This window comes from Micromys minutus (assembly GCF_963924665.1).
Source record: "Micromys minutus genome assembly, chromosome: 2".
In the NCBI taxonomy this organism is placed as follows: domain Eukaryota; kingdom Metazoa; phylum Chordata; class Mammalia; order Rodentia; family Muridae; genus Micromys; species Micromys minutus.
In genome coordinates, this window is record NC_137971.1 from 30,751,397 (window position 1) to 30,768,235 (window position 16,839).

At 42.7% G+C, this 16,839-nt stretch overlaps 1 protein-coding gene across 1 annotated transcript in view; it reads left to right on the top strand.

Moving 5' to 3' along the window:
* The first annotated feature begins 446 nt into the window (after window positions 1-446).
* The window catches only part of SPATA6L (spermatogenesis associated 6 like), a 38,398-nt gene continuing 22,005 nt past the window's right edge, over window positions 447-16,839 (top strand). Inside the window, exons 1-6 of the mRNA XM_080913568.1 lie at window positions 447-846; window positions 1,724-1,861; window positions 5,040-5,088; window positions 10,106-10,147; window positions 13,942-14,066; window positions 16,654-16,734. Coding sequence (XP_080769694.1) covers window positions 577-846; window positions 1,724-1,861; window positions 5,040-5,088; window positions 10,106-10,147; window positions 13,942-14,066; window positions 16,654-16,734 — 705 coding nt within the window. The 5' untranslated portion in view covers window positions 447-576. The remainder of the gene's footprint in view (window positions 847-1,723; window positions 1,862-5,039; window positions 5,089-10,105; window positions 10,148-13,941; window positions 14,067-16,653; window positions 16,735-16,839) is intronic.

Sequence of the window (16,839 nt, forward strand, 5' to 3'; positions counted from 1 at the left end):
CAGAATTCCCAAAGGTGCCTGAAATGTCTGAGGGACAACTGGATGGCTCTGGCTTAGGTTAGAATCCTCGAATGTGGAATCCTTCAGACCTCATGGTGTCAACAATCAATGAGATGGTGTCACTGTTGATTCCACAGTACAAAGAGAACTGGAACACTGTGGGGTGACAGCCAGCAATAATCCACAATGCTGTACTGCATGTAGCCCAGAAGAAAGCCAAAAGCCACATCAGTGACATTGTGTCGCCCAAGCATGACCCTGGAGAGACCCAAGACGAAGGCCCACAGGACCACCAGCACCCTCAGTGGAATGGCCAGTACCAGGTGGTTCAGGATGAACCGCGACACCAGAGCGCCTCTTGTGGCATGGCCCGAGGGAAAGGAATACTTGTCCACCGCGAGGGTGAAAAACATGTCCATCTGATTGTGCGCCGGTCGGCGTCTGCGGACCAGCCCTTTAATCACAGCCACCAGCAGCAGGTCCAGCAGCAGGGCGAAGAGCAGGTTCATCAGCACTTCTCGCCCGGCCCAGCTGTCGCTCCTAAGTAGGCAGTAGAGGGTGCCCAGCAACCAGGGGATGCCATGCCCTGAGATCTCCAGCAGCTTCATCAGGGGCCTCACGCTGCCCCAGGCCGAGCTCTCCCCAGCACACACCCCCAGCTTCTTGGACAGCCACAGGTCGATGGCCAGCAGGGAGCGCAGGGCGATGCCCAGGAAGGACGGGTTCAAGTTCATGCCGGCGTCCTCCGGCGGCGGGGCCGGAGCTGCTTGTGCTGGGCCGGCGGCGGCCAGCGGGAAGGAGCCGCGCCGGTGCACCGGGCTATCGGACGCGCGCAGCCGGGCGCAGGCGGGGTCCGTGCCGGGACGGCTGCTCAGCAGCGATTGGAACTCGAACCTGCCGCCGCCGCCGCCTCCGCCGTGGGCCGGGCTGCCCGGGATGCTGCTTCCGCTCGAGGAGCCCAGCGGCCGTCCCTCGATGGTCCTCCGGGGGCTCGGCATCGCGGCGGGCGGCCGGTCCCCGGTACCCGGCCAGACCGGAGACTGGCTTCCCGGCCCCGCAGTCTCTTCCGCTTCCGCACTGCCATCTCGGAGGGCGGGCCGAGGAGCCGCAGAGCACGATTGTGACACCTGGCGGAGATGTGGGAGGGAACCGGGAGAACCAGCTTGAGAAGAGGTGGGAGGATGGAGAAGCTGGGAAGTGCGGGTGAAGGACGCAGTGACTGCTGTCGTCTCAGAGCTGTGGGAGGATAAACAGCCCCACTGCACAAAAACAAACCCTGATTGCCCTACTCTCTCTCTCTCTCTCTCTCTCTCTCTCTCTCTCTCTCTCTCTCCCTCCCCCTCCTTCCCTCTCTCCCTCCCTCCCTCTCCCTCCCTCTCTCCCTCCCCCTCTCTCTCCCTCCCCCTCTCTCTCCCCCTCTCTCTCCCTCCCCCTCTCTCTCCCTCCCACTCCTTCCCTCCCTCCCTCTCTCTCTCTCCCCCCTCTCTCTCTCCTCTCTCTCTCTCTCTCTCTCTCCCTCCCCCCTCTCTCTCCCTCCCTCTCTCTCCCTCCCCCTCCTTCCCTCTCTCCCTCCCTTTCTCTCCCTCCCTCTCTCCCTCCCCCTCTCTCTCCCTCCCCCTCCTTCCCTCCCTCCCTCCCTCCCTCCCCTCCCTCCCCTCCCTCCCTCCCTCCCTCCCTCCCTCTCTCTCTCTCTCTCTCTCTCTCTCTTTTTTTTTTTTTAAAGATTTCTTGCCCGGGAGTGTTCCTGCCGGACAAGGAAGTTGTGTACCTTGGAGTCTACCTTCTGAATCAGTACCTGGAAACAGACTGCTTCCCCTCTGTGTTCCCTATTATGATTCAACAGAGCATGAGGTTTGAAAAGGTGATGTTGACTTCCCAGTGGGTTTTGCTGACTGAAGCCAGTTTAATAGTTGTTCTGAAGTACAGTGGTTTTGTAGATTGTTTTTCTTTCCTTTTTAACTTAGGGTAAAAAGTACAAGTGGCCTTGAGGCACAAACCACAGTTTGAAAGTCTTGCTTTTTGCTATGCAGGCCTGAGCCAATTTCTGTCAATCGAGTGCTAAATACCCTGGTGGATGCTTTCTATTCTTGGAGCTCCCATGGCATTTCCTAACTGGAGCAGAGAGCGTTTCTGAATGTTCTTGGAGGTGTTAGAGACAGTTGCATTGCATTTATGAAAGGGGCTATTAATAAACTGCAGATCTTTAGAAGAACTTTCTTAAGCTCAGAAAAATAACTTAAAACTATAACCAAATCAGCTATACCTACTCCTTTAAAGCCTGTAACTAAACAAGAAAGCTGCTCATATTTTCTTGAGTTTCCTTAAGTCGTGTGCATGTTATATAACAATAGTAATAAGGGCTGTGTCCTATCCCAACAAGTGCAATTATGATTTAAAAACTTGCAAAAAAAAAAACCCAAAAAAACCACAGGCCAGGGCTTCCCACTGCAGTGCACTGTAGACTATCCAATACTCTGCAATCCCCAACAACAATCTACCATTTTGGTTTTAGATTTGGAGATGAAATTGGAATAATCTTTAGTAAGCCTAATGGTTTTGCCCAGTGTCCCTAAAGTGGACTTTTGGGGAAGAGAGAAGACTGTATCCACATCCAAAGTTTGGAAGATGCTCTCCAGAAACCCACCTAGCTCTTTCAATCCAAGGATGAGAGAAAAGATGAAGGTTGTAGCATTTTTTTAAAAAAAATTGCAGCCTATTTGTTTGAAATGTGTCAAACTGGTTGGGTAAATGTCTATTTTCCTGAAAAATGCAGTCAGAACCCAGGTCCCACTGGCCTTGTGTGGGTGATAGACATGGAGTTCCCCACCCCAGCATCTCCCCCACTCCAGTTGCTGGCCCTGTACAAGACTTCCAAGATAGAACTATAAGATGTGCATAGAAAAAACATTGTGATACAACATTGTGCAAACAGGGCATGATACAGCCATGAACGCCTGGGGGACGTACCCTAATCTGACCTCCTCTGTTTTTTAAAAGAAGAGAATGCTGAAGATTCACTTAGGTGCTTCTCTCCTGCTGGGTAGAAAAGCCCGAGATTACTAGTCAAACATACCATGGGACCATATTTTTTTTTTCCTAAAACAAAAGTTGTTTAGGCTCATATTCTAGTTTCTTCTAGCTCTAGGTTTCTTGCAATCTGTTCTGTTCTTTAGTTGGAAATATGTGTAGCACACAGCAAAAGCATTTGCCTTCTCCAAAAGCCCTTTATGTGGCTTAGATATGAATAACTTACAAGCATTTGGGTAAACAGATTCCTCATAAAAATTCATGAGCCACTGTATTTGAATAGACTAAGCTGACCAGTTGCTCCCCAAGATCACCCTTGAGAAAACCCTTACGCATAGATATGTTAGATTCTGACAGCCGGCATACAGACATACAGAAGTAACCTACAAGCAGCAAACTTACTGCCTCACAGTCCTGGAGAAGGATGGATGCTGGTGGAGACCATGCTACTTCCTGAGGCATGATGGAAGCTAGTATTTTGGTTTATAGCAGTGGCTCCCAACCTGTGGGGTTGTGACCTTTTGGGAAAGTTTAACTCTCACTGGGGTCGCCTAAGACCATTGAAAAATACAGTTATGCTATTATGATTCATAATAGCAGCAAAATTACAGTTATGGAGTAGTAATTTTATGGCTGTGGAGTCACCACACTATGAGGAGCTCTTTTAGCGGGTTGCAGCATTAGGAAGACCAAGAAACTCCGGTTGATAGCATCATATGTCCCATATAACCATTTCTTCTCTATAGCACATGGAATACAGAACATTCTGAGCATTAGCCGGAGGAACACCAGTTCTTTAAGGGAAGAGATATGTGTGATCTGTAAAATGAAAGCAGACACTTCACTGATCTGAAACGTCAGGTGCCCTTGCTGGGTTTGTGACCTATGTTGACTCAGTCTACTCTAACCAAGTAGCTACATTTGCTTTCTCTGGGTTGCATGCCAGAAGAGAAAACTTAAGAGCTTTTTATGGTTTCTGAGCTTTTTTTTCCTTTCCTGCTCAAGTGTACTCATGAATTTATTTTAGTTTATTTTTAACTTTAAAAACATGAAATTTTGTGCTTCCTCACTTAAAAAAAAAGACATCAATCATGTTAAATGCCCAACCTACTCCATTATGACCTCATTCAAAGTTTTAACTAAACATATTTGTAATGATCCTATTTGGAAATAAGGTCATATTCTGAGGGTTAGATGTCAACCTGTGAGTTTTGACAGGGACCCACTCCAACCGATAACAGTGTGGAATGGAAGGATGGAATTGTTGAAATAGTTTGGGGAAAAAAATGTTACCCACATTAGTAATCACAAGTAGGCAAAACAAAGTCCAATGTTGCCCTCAAAGGAGACTTGGCTCTAAAACCTCAAGCAGAATTTGAACCATGTTTAACTTTAAGCATTATTTAAATTAGAAGGTTAAAGGTACAAGGTTAAAATGAAGCCTTGTTTTTAGAAGGCCCTGTCTTTTTCAGTGCTGGCTCAGACCCTTTTATTTCAAGAACAAACCCGGCAGATCTGACGATGTTTAAGGTGCTGTAGTGATGCTTTTCCTGGGCTCCACCATAAGAGTCACTCCTGCCACCATGTCTTTGGTGTTACGCATGGGTAAAATCTGTCTTCCCGTTTAGTACAACCAATTGTATGGACAGAGGAGTCACCTAGTTACCACTTAGTGAGTACCTGCTGTATACAGAATGCTTTTCTGTGCACCAGAGACCCACGTTGGGACACAGTGTGTTTGCTCGTGGAATAGGTCAAACTGATGTCGCCTTAGGAGTGTGACAGACTCAAATGCCTTTGCCCTTATCATTCTGATCATTCTAATTCACCCGTGCTCCAGCCATTAGTTGTCTCTTACCACGTGCGTCTTAAAAATGTTCCCGTTGAAGACTAAAATGTTACATGGCTTGATTTTTATATATGCTCATCCCAGGGAAGAACATAAAGTACAGTTTCTAGAACTACCTCTTAGTAAATCTTTGAAAATTTCTTTTCCCTGGTTTTCTCTGTAGGTATTTGAAGAGGCACTAGATCCTGGAGCTGTCGCAGAACTTTTAGAAAGTAAGTACTTAGGAGGAAATAAAGAGACTCCCATGTAATTCCCAGGTACAGAACTCTGCCACCTCTGAAGTGTGATGCTTCTGTGTTTATTCCATATTTAAATTTAGGTAAATCCTGTGGTGAAATTTACTTTACATTTTATTGTTTGTGTTGCTTAGTTGGTTTTTAGAGACATAATCTTAGTATGTAGTTTAGCTGGCCTTGAACTCTCTCTCCTCCTGCCTCCACGGTCAGGATACAGGGATTATAGACAGATGCTATCACATCGACCATTAAAAATGTTAAGTTATAATAATGATAATTTCTTATTTTAAAATTAAAAATAAATAAAATGATAACAATTATCATTGTGTGTCTATGAATATGTATGTGAGTGTACAATATGTGTTTGAGACAGATAGAGGAGGATGTTGCGGAATTGGTTTCCTCCTTCCGTTCTTGGGCTAGAATTTGTGTCCTTGGGCCTGTGCGACTTTACCCCCGAATGATCTCACTGCCTACCACATCTACCTTGAATCATTATTTTAAATTGTTATAAACATTCTTCTTGTGAAACCAGATGGGGTGCCACAGGTCTCTAACTCCAGTTCTTAGAAGGCAGAGACAAGAGGACCAGGAGTTCAGGACTAACCTTGAGAATCTAGCTAGCTTGAGGCTACCTTGGGCTACATGAGACCTTGTCTTTAAAAACAAAACACAACAAAATTTTGTAGTATAGACATGATTTTTCTGGGTGACATTCTGCTTGGTTATTAAAAACATTATTTGAATGTTGTTACAACAATCAATTAGATCATTTGATTAGTACATTTTCAACGCCACAAAAAGAAACTTTACACCTGTTAACAGTTCCTACTTATGCCCCTCTTACTGTTCTATCGAATGCAAATGTCAACCTATCCCAGAGCCCAGGCTGGCCTGGAACTCCACTCTCTGTCTCTTGACTGCTGAGGTTCTGGATGTTAGCACCAGCCCAGTCAGCAGAGATGTGCTTATTTTGCATATCTTAACATGGAGACTATACAGTATGTGGTCCTCTATGATTGGTTTCTTTCACTTAGCATATTGTAGAATCCACCAATACCCCACTCTCTAACATTCCATTATATGAGTTTATCACATTTTGTCTTTCTAGTCATCAGTTAATGGACACGCGGGTTGTTTCTGCTCTTTAGACTATGGTGAATAATGATGTGGTGTTAAGTTTTGGGAGTTCTTTATAAATTCTAGACATTAATCCTTTGCCTGATATAGAGCTGGTGAAGATTTCCCTTCAGTTCTTCAGCTCCCTCCCATTTCCCTTGCTGTGCAGAAGACAATCCCTCCTGTCAGTTCCTGGTATCACTTCTTGAGCTGTTGGCATTGTTTCCAGAAACTTTCTGCCTTTACCTGTATCTTAGTGTTCCCTTACAGTGCCACTCTCCTGTTATGATCTTTGGTCTCTTTCTAATTGTTTTTTGTGCAGGACAAGGAGTAAGGATATAACTCCATTCTCCATCAGTGGCTCTCTTGTTTCACCAGCACCATTTGTTGAAGAAGTTGTCTTTTCTAGTGTGTATTCTGGTTCCTGGATACTCAGTTCTATGGTATTGTTTGGCATGATCCTTTCTGTCAGTACCTTGTTGGTTTTGTTACTGTAGCTCTGTGGTATGACTTGAAGCAGGCATTGTGATAGCCCCAGCAGTGTGTTTCTGCTCGGGATTGTTTTAGCTAGTGTGTGTGTGTATGTATGTGTGTGTGTATGTGTATGTGTGTATGTATATGTGTGTATGTATATGTGTGCATGTATATGTGTGTATGTATGTATGTATGTGCATATGTGTATGTATGTGTGTATGTATATGTGTGTATGTATGTATGTGCATGTGTATATGTATGTGTGTGCATGTGTGTATGTATGTGTGTATGTGTGTATGTATATGTGTGTATGTATATGTGTGTATGTATATGTGTGTATGTATGTGTGTATGTGTATATGTATATGTGTGTATGTATGTATGTGCATGTGTGTATGTATGTGTGTATGTATATGTGTGTATGTATGTATCTGCATGTATATATGTATGTGTGTGCATGTGTGTATGTGTGTATGTATATGTGTGTATGTATATGTGTGTATGTATGTGCATGTGTTTATGTATGTGTGTGCATGTGTGTATGTATGTGTGTGTATGTGTGGTATGTGTGGTATGGGCACAGATGTAGAAGTCAAAGGATACCTTTTAGGAATGGTCATTTTTTGCTTCTGGGATTTTGTGGTTCACATCATCAGGCTTGAGTGACACATGCTTGAACTTGCTGAGTCATCCATTCCTCCTGGTCAAGATTTAAGTTTTAGTCTTTTTACAGATGTTCTAGACAGCATCTTTAAAAATACTTTAATCTCAAAGAACATAGTAAAATATATTTATGTCACTTTTGTATAATCAAATAGCATGCTTTTTAGGCAAGCTAAACTTCTGTATTGCCAGCACTTGGCTTTCAAGCATTAAAATGAAAAGTGTATTGCTATTATAGTACTTTCAGAATATGCATACTTTAAGTGTGTTTGTGTGTCACGTGTGTACATAGGTGCCACAAAGGCTAGAGAGGGGAATCAGATTCTCTGGAGCTGGAGTCAGAGGCACCTGCTAGCTGCCTGACACATGAGTTAAGAGGGTTAGGGTTAGGGTTATCTAGTATCCCAGCAAGAGCAATGTGCTCTCTTGACATAGCCGTCTCTCCAGCCCCTAACATATATATGTTCCATGAAGTAAAATCCAAACCCTGTAGCTCACTCATCTGTGCTCCACTCCCCCACTGTATCAAAATCTGTTTGGTTGTTGCTATGGCATTTATTTTAAATTATACTTGCTCTGTGGTACCCTTGAGAAAATGGTTCCAGATCTCCTCACATACCAAAGTACACAGGTGCTCAAGGACCTTTTATAAAGTCATTGTTTTTAGTACCTGTAGTAGCTGAGTAGTACTCCATTGTGTAAATATACTACATTTTTTGTATTCATTCTTCTGTTGAAGGACATCTGGGTTCTTTCCAGCTTCTGGCTATTAAAAAAAAAAAAAAGACTGCTGTGAACACAGTGGAGTATGTGTCTCTGTTATATGTTGGAGCATCTTTTGGATATATGCCCAGGAGTGGAATAGCTGGGTCTTCAGGTAGTACTATGTCCAATTTTCTGAGAAACTGCCAGACTGATTTCCAGAGTGGTTGTACCAGTTTACAATCCCACCAACAATGGAAGGGTGTTCTTCTTTCTTCACATTCTTGTCAACATCTGCTGTCGCCTGAGTTTTGATCTTAGTCCCTCTGACTGAGGTAAAATCTCAGGGTTGTTTTGATTTGCATTTTCCTGATGACTAGGGATGTTGAACATTTCTTTAGGTGCTTTTCAGCCATTTGATATTCTTCAGTTGAGATTTCTTTGTCTAACTCTGTACCACATTTTTTAAATAGGGTTTTTTGATTCTCTGGATTCTAACTTCTTGAGTTCTTTGCATATATTGGATATTAGGCCTCTATTGGATGTAGGATTGGTAAAGATATTTTCCCAATTTGTTGGTTGCCAGTTTGTCCTATTGGCAATATCCTTTGTCTTATAGGAGCTTTGCCATTTTATGAGGTCTCATTTGTCAATTCTTGCTCTTAGAGCACAAGCCATTGGTGTTCTGTTCAGGAAAAATTCCCCTGTGCCTATGTATTGGAGGCTCTTCCCACTTTCTCTTCTATTAGTTTCAGTGTATTGGGTTTTGTGTGGGGGTCTTTGACTCACTTGAACTTGAGCTTTATACAAGGTGATAAGAATGGATTCTTAGGCAAATGGATGGAAGTAGAAAATATCATCCTGAGTGAGGTAAGTCAGTCACAAAAGAACACACACGATATGCACTCACTGATAAGTGGATATTATCCCAGAAGCTCAGATTATCCAAGATACAGTCCACAGACCACATGAAGCTCGAGAATCTGGAAGACCAAAGAGGGCATGCTTCAGTCCTTCTCAAAAGCGGGAACAAAATATTCACAGGAGGAAATACAGAGACAAAGTTTGGAGCAGAGGCTGAAGGAAAGGCCATCCAGAGACTGCCCTACCTGGGGATCCAGCCCATGTACTGTCACCAAACCCAGACAGTATTGGGGATGCCAAGAAGTGCATGCTGACAGATACCTGATGTGGCTGTCTTCTGAGAGGCTCTGACAGAGCCTAAGTAGTGCAGAGTCAGATGCTCTCGACCAACCATTGGACTGAGAGTGGGGTTCCCAATGGAAGAGTTGGAGGAAAGACTGAGGCAGCTGGGGGGGATGTTGACCCCACAGGAAGAATGGCAATATCAGCTGGCCAACCCCCCTAGAGCTTCCAGAAACTGGACCACCAACTGAGGGGTACACAAGGAGAGACACATGACTCCAGCAGCATGTATGATGGAAGATGGCCTTGTCGGGCATCAAGGAGGGGTGGGGGAGGTCCTTGGCCCTGTGAAGACACAATATCCCAGTGTGGGGTAATGCCAGGGCAGGGAGGTGGAAGGGAATGGGTGGATGGGGGAACGCTCTCATGGAGGCATGGGGACAGGGGAAGGGATGGGGAGATTCCAGCAGGAAAACTGGGAAGGGGATAGCATTTGAAAAGTGAGTAAAGAAGGTATCTAATTAAAGGAAAGATACAGAATTTGTTTATAACCTATGTATGAGTGTATGTGAGTCTGTGTGTGTCCCATATAATTTGGATTATCTATATATACTGTAAATTTTGTACAAAGTTGTTATTCTGTATAGTTTACAGAATAATGAGAAAAGAATATATATCTTAGTACAGATGCAATTACTTTGTAACTGTTTTCTGTTGGCAGGTGGTTGAGAGATGGCTGTAGAAGCTGCATGTAGGAAGCCTGTGAACACAGAGTCCCAGCTACACTCTTATTACTCGTAGTCTAAATGAGACATGGTGGTTTTAATTTAGCATTTAATTCTCTAAAGTATTAAAATTAAATATTAAAATCTCATTTTCTTCTTTTTTAGGCTTCCTAACCAGATTTGAATTAGTACAGCTAGTGTCTCCAGGTAATATGCTGGCAAACACACTTCTAAACTAACAGTTTCATCTTGAAAGGATGAATGGGGACAGAATTTCAGTTTTCTTATGACTGAACCATTTCTAATGGTTTACTGCTCATCCAGCAGAGTAGAGCTTGCCTGTTTCTCCTGTTTTGGCTAAGCAGGACATTATCATTTGGTTTTATGACTTTTGAGTTGTATATTAATTTGTTTAGAAATGTCTTACCATATTATAACCCCTTATATTTAGATATGATATGTCAAAACTTCAATTTTTTTCTATACTATGATTTGTTTTTGTTTTCCTTCTGGTCATGGTCATTGTTTTTTGTTTTGTTTTGTTTAAGACAGGGTTTCTCTTTGTAGCTCTAGCTGTCCTGAAACTCACTCTGTAGACTAGGCTGGCCTTAAACTCAAAGATTTGCCTGCCTCTGCCTCCCAAGTGCTGTGATTAAAGGTGTGTGTCACCACTGTCCAGCTTCTTCATTGTTTTTGATTGCTTGCAGAATGAGGTTTGGACACAAGCATTTCTCTTTGCTATAAATGTATAATCTATTTATTCAAGTCTTTAATCAGTTGTGATCAATACATATGTATTTCTTTCATTGTACCATTCAGACATTTTCTCAAGTGAACTTTTCTCCTGAGAGTTACTGAGGAAAGAGTGATGAGCTGGATAGAGGTCTCAGCTAAAGACTGAGTAGAGGATTTCCATGAAATGTGTGGATCTATGCACAGTTGAATATCCCTGGGCTAGGCCAGGGACCCAGGAGAGGGGGTTAGAGCTAGGCATCTGCTTCTTGGGTTTTGTTTGTTTGTTTTGTTTTTTGCTTTTTTGTAAACAGATAAGAACTCTACACTCTTAAGAATATAGGGTTGAGCCCTCGGATTATCGCGGTGTGAGTCTAGCAACAGGCGCTCAAATATAATTCAGTGTGAGTTAGGGATAGGCGCTTGAATATTATGGCCTGGATCTATACATAGATGCTCAGATATTGTGGTGTGAATATGAGGATCGGGGCTGTGAACATGCACACAGGTGTTCTAGTTTGAGCCTAGGTGCAGCTATTCAGACACTCCAGTGTGAATCCGGAGATGGCTCCTTGCATGTGTGGGGTGAATATGGGAGCACATGGACAGGCAAGTATTACTCTGTGAGTCCACGTGTCCCTAGATTTATACAATATTAATGTTATGGTGTCAACCCAGGGATAAGCAGGTACTTAGAGACCAGTATCTTCAGATTATGGTGTGAATGTAGAGATAGATATTTGAACAATACAGTATGGGGCTTTCCTTTCAGGATTATGTGTTGGGTAGACAACACAGAGCAATGCCTCCTACCTGCTATTTAGAAATGCTGACCGAAGGGAAAAACAGGACAGGCTGAAACTAGGCCATTGAGGTTTTTTCCATAATTTTTTCTTGTTTGACCCAATTTTATGTTTAAACATATAACCCTGTGAATTGGCAAGTTGCACTTTACATTAATAGAATAGGGTCATATTTATTTTGGTATTGCTTAATTTTGTACTAATTAAAAAATACCCAATATCTAAATATTGAAAAAATTTTCAATTAACAAATGATTCTGTAGACTAAAAGTAAGTAGAACATACTCATTTATTCATTAAGAATTCCTGATAGATACTTTATGACAGTTTAGTATATATTATTTTAGACTTTCAAAAACACACTTAGCATGTAATGTACTGGCATATGTACCTAGTGTTAGAGTAACACATCTGGAACGACCCCTATATATAATTATCTATACTATCCATAGGACATTGTGTATACTTACTTTCTAGAATTTTTATATGTTTTGGACTATTACATGTTTTTAGTCAAGCCTAGGCTGGCTTTGAACCCATGATCCTCTTGTCTCATTCACCCTGTTGAGTGCTAGGATGTGTTTGTTTTTCTGGTGACACAGATATCTACCTGTGAGGGTATAAGTACAGTCGTTTGAAGAGTTGAGCTGGCAGCATGCATACTGTTTATAAGGAATGAGTTACTCCCATGCAGAATGGGAGCCTTACTGTGCTTGCTTAATGTTCACAGACCTCCAGTTTCAGATTGCTGAAAAATAAGTTTCACTCAGCATCGGGTGCTGTTACAGTGAATATTAAAAATAAAAAGACTTATTTATCTCTTTACCAGCGCTCTCAGTCTCACTCCACAGATGCTGCTCTAGTGTGGCACTGTACGCATGGATTCTGTCACTCGGTCCACGAGCTACACTCTCCACAGGATTCCCTTCCCTGGCGGTTTACTCCACCTGCCCTACTGCCTCCGTCCCGGGTAGAATTACTGCCCGATGTCTTCTTTCCTCCACCACCCAACACAAACATCACTTCAAAGCCCGGTAACTTTTCAAACAGGTTTATGTAATAGATTCTCAAGTCACAAACCCTCTACACAATAAGATTACATCCAGTAGACAAAGATACAAACTGCCCTTCCATATGAGATAAAGACCTACAGAATCTCTTTATCTATATCTACCTATGTCCGATTACAGCCACCAGGATCTAAGTCTGCTTTCCCTGGCTCCATCTTGATTTCTCTCAATCTCTGTTCATCTTTCATTTTCCTATCTTTTCTCTGCCTACTTCTCCACTGTCCAACCATGTATCACCTTAACATCAATCTACAAGGTGCTGTGCAGATAAGTCAGTTAATTATACCAACATGGCACGTGACAGCAGCATATGTCTTTGGCATTAACTGAATAAACGTAATTTACTAAAGATTTGCATAGGGTCATATGGAACATTCTGGATCTCGGAGACCAGTTCTTTCACTGGCTGGCCTATTACTTCTTTGTTTACTGAAGATAGTATATTCTTGTTTGATAGTTTTCACAGCATTTTCAGACACACGTAGGGCAGTTGACCATCAGGTTAGGGATACAGTAGCCATGCTCAGATCCGTGTGGATCTTACTACAGTGAATGATGAGAGTCAGTGGCTTTGCTTCCAATAAACAAAGACCCCTCTGGTTGTTCAGTTCACAAAGGTGTGAAAAAGTGACCGACACACGGGCCAGTGTAACTCTATGTGACTGTGAACTTGGTGCTTTCTTCTTATTAATCTCCTAAGGCTTAAGCTTTAATACTCTCTCTTTAGCCAGTCCAACTCACTTTCCCACCACGGTTAGTAATGGTCATTAGTAATGGTCATTACAGTAAGGCCTCATGCAGACCTAGCTTTGAATGCCTACTTTGCCATGTGACATCATGACAGCTGGGTTAAATGAATCAATGAACTACTCTATCTGGAAGCATGGTGATAACTGTCATGTGCTCTAGAAACACAAGGTGGTCTTCAGACTGGGGTTGGTCCTAGAATCTCCTTTCTTATAATCCCTCTTTTTAGTGTGTGAAGGGGAAAACATGTTTACCGAAGACCCCGATGAACGACTGCTTCTAGTCCAAAGTTCCAACCTCTCCTACATGTATCCTGCTTTTAAAACTCAAGAACCACACAATCAAGTTTATGGTAGCAACAATCCTACTCCTGGTACCAATATTCCATCTTAGTTGCTTTTCTTGTTTCTTTGATAAAATATCCTGACCAAAGCAACCTCAGAAGGAAGAGTTTGTTTGGGCTCATGGTTTGAGGGTGTCATAGCATGATCTCAGGAGGCACTTTCTCAGTGGAGGGTCCCTCCTCTGAGGTAACTACAAATTGTGTCAAGTTGATAGAAGATAATTATCAGGCCATCTGAGCATCTGTTTTCTTAAACTTGAGGGCTGTAGAAGACATTTACTTATGTCCTTTATCCTTTTGTTCTAGCATGGGAAGAGTTGGCCTACTATGAAAAAAACACCCGAGATTTCCTATTCCCTGAGCCCAAGCTGACATCCTCACACCTTGGCATGCAGAGGGAGGTTCTCATGAAGACGGCTATCTGGTTTCCAGTGAGTGACCCTCCCACAGGGGCTTCTACAGGAAGAAAAGTTCTTGGAGAGAGAACATTTCATTCTTGACAGGGTTGGCCTTGGGCAGGTAGCTTTCCTTGCTTAGCTTCCATGGTCAGATGCCCAGCTCATGACGCCGAACTATACTGATTTCTACTATTGATCTAAGAGCTGAGAGTTTTATTATCTCACTAAATGATATTATTCACCTATCCAGTTGTCATATGGTGTCCTAGAAGGTTTCTCTTTCAATTAATGTTTATTGCAGATTGATAGAAAGACCTCTTTGGTCATACTAACACTTTTCAAATTAGCCAAGGCCAATATTCTGTTCTCTTTATCAGCAAAGAACTGATAGAGGCTGGTATCATTGGGGAACCATGCTCGGTGCAGCAGATAGTCAACTGATGAGCTGGTAGCATTTATCTATACCCAGATTCAACACCATCCTTTTGATCTCATGGTCTATGACTTCTATCTTTGAAACAACCACTTCTTTTTAAATGAATTTCTATGTTTCTTGGATGGTGTCCCCTTAAAGGGCCACATCTTTGGGAATTTTAAAAAGCTCAGTTACTCCCTAAGCTTTCTGTTTCTGCACCATGGATTGCTATTGTTATCATTTAGTGAGATGCCCCTGTCCTCGCTCTGCCCCAGGACTGTTGAGACTATGCAATCAGAAGAACCTCAGTGCTTGCAATGCCTCTGATGACCGATACTCCAAACGTAGTCATCAAACCTGTCCTAATCAAATTCTGACGCCCTCCCTGTTATCTTTCAGGATCTGGCAAATAGCCCAGAAACCACATTTTTCTTTCTTCAGCATCATCTGCATGTATCACTTAAGCCCCGGGGTGAGGAGGGTGGGGTTCATTCGAGATGTTTACCTTTATTCCTTCAAGTTATTGGCATGTTGTCCTTTGGACTGTCACAGGGAAAGTTCAGGGGAACCAGCCTGAGGAAACTTTGTTTTCCTCAAATTCCCAGTTAAATAAAAGCCACCTTCAAAATCAAAACAAGGAGAAACACTTATTTTTGTCTCTAAATGTCATGTGATGAATGCTCTAGGCACAAGTAGAAAGACTAACCTGTAAGACATTGTATTGGTAGCTATGTAGAAATGGAGGTGATTTATCAGTTTTAAAATGTATCGGAATACCCACACGCACCAGATGAAAAAGTATCACTTCCTGTAATTGGCTTTATCAAACTCTATCAACAATATGTTAAAAAAAAAAAAAAGAGAGATTCAGTTCCTCTGAAACATTTCACAAATAAGAACGGAAGCCATTGCCAAAGCTTCAGAGCAGTCAACACTCACTCCTGGAGTTTGCTGAGGTCACAGTGTGTGTACCTTGTTCGGTCACCTGCCATCCAGGAAGGGACTGCTGTCTCCTCCCCACTGAGTGGAGGGAATGTGCCAGGGCTCAGCTGGTGGGTGGCAGAGCAGAGACTCTTATGCTTCAGCTTTATGTTCTTAGCTGCAAACATGATGCTAATTCTCTTAGATTTTTTTTTTTTTCAGTTCACTCTTCCCGGTGTTTATTATAACTGTAGAGAACGAGAATGAATTGTATAGTCAGCAAACCAATCTCCTGCTTACTCTCTCTTACCAGTTCAGCAACAATTAGATTCCCCCCCCCCCACTTTTTCCTTTTCTTTTTAGTTTTTAGAGACAGGGCTTCACTGTGTAGCCCTGGCTGTCCTAGAATTCTCTCTGTAGCCAGGTGGCTACATCTTGAAGTCACAGATGCACCTGCCTCTGCCTCCCGAGTGCTGGGACTAAAGTTGTACACCACCTCTACCACCACTACCTGGATTTTTTCCCCTCTGCATTTCCATTTCATTGTTGTTTTATTCCATTTTCAACCCCATCAGTCATTTAGATGATAAAGCACCACACCAAAGTAGTCATCTAGTAGTTAAGAATAGGCCTGATGAATATAAATGCTTTATAAAAGTTTGCCAAGGGAAGAAGACCCTCTACCTGTCTCCCCAACTTACTAATTTCTTTTTCATGATCCCATATTTTAGATAGAGTAGCTAATAGCATATTACCCAGATGCCTCCAGTGACCATCTCTGTCACTGCTGGCCTGTGTCTGGGATCACGCTTATCCAAATGAGCATTTTATTAGGAACCACTTCACAGGGTTGTGTTAGAAGTGTGCATGTATTCCAAGTTAGGAGTGTGCTCTGTTGACTTACACCTCAGCTCAGTATGGAGTATACATTACATAGGTGTTTATCCTAGTGCTTCTCAACCTTCCTAATGCCGTGACCCTTTAGTCCAGTTCCTCATGTCGGGGTGAGCCTCAACCCTAAGATTATTCCATTGCTACTTCACAACTGAAGTTTGCTACTGTTATGAATCAGTTATGAATCAGTATGTAAATATCTTACGTGTGACCCCTCAACACACAGGTTGAGAACCGCTGTTTTAGCTCTTGTTTTAATTTAAAGTGCATTCTGAGTATGCTGACTACAGGACACTTGGGCTCTTGGTGGCTTCCCAGTGGAGACAAGATGGGCAGGTGAATCCTTTTCAACAGTTTTATTTGCTTCTCTTTGTGCTGCCTTATTTTTAGGGCATTGCTCCCAAACTAGAGTTTTCTACAAGGACAGCCATCCTAGAACGTGTGTTCCCGTCTAAAAACAGATTTTCTTCCGTAAGTATAATCAAGGGGCTATCGTAAAATTCACAGGAGCCATTCCCCTGTCTCCACCCCAACTTAAAAGACTGTTAGTCTGAAGTCAGCTTGCTAAGTTTAAGT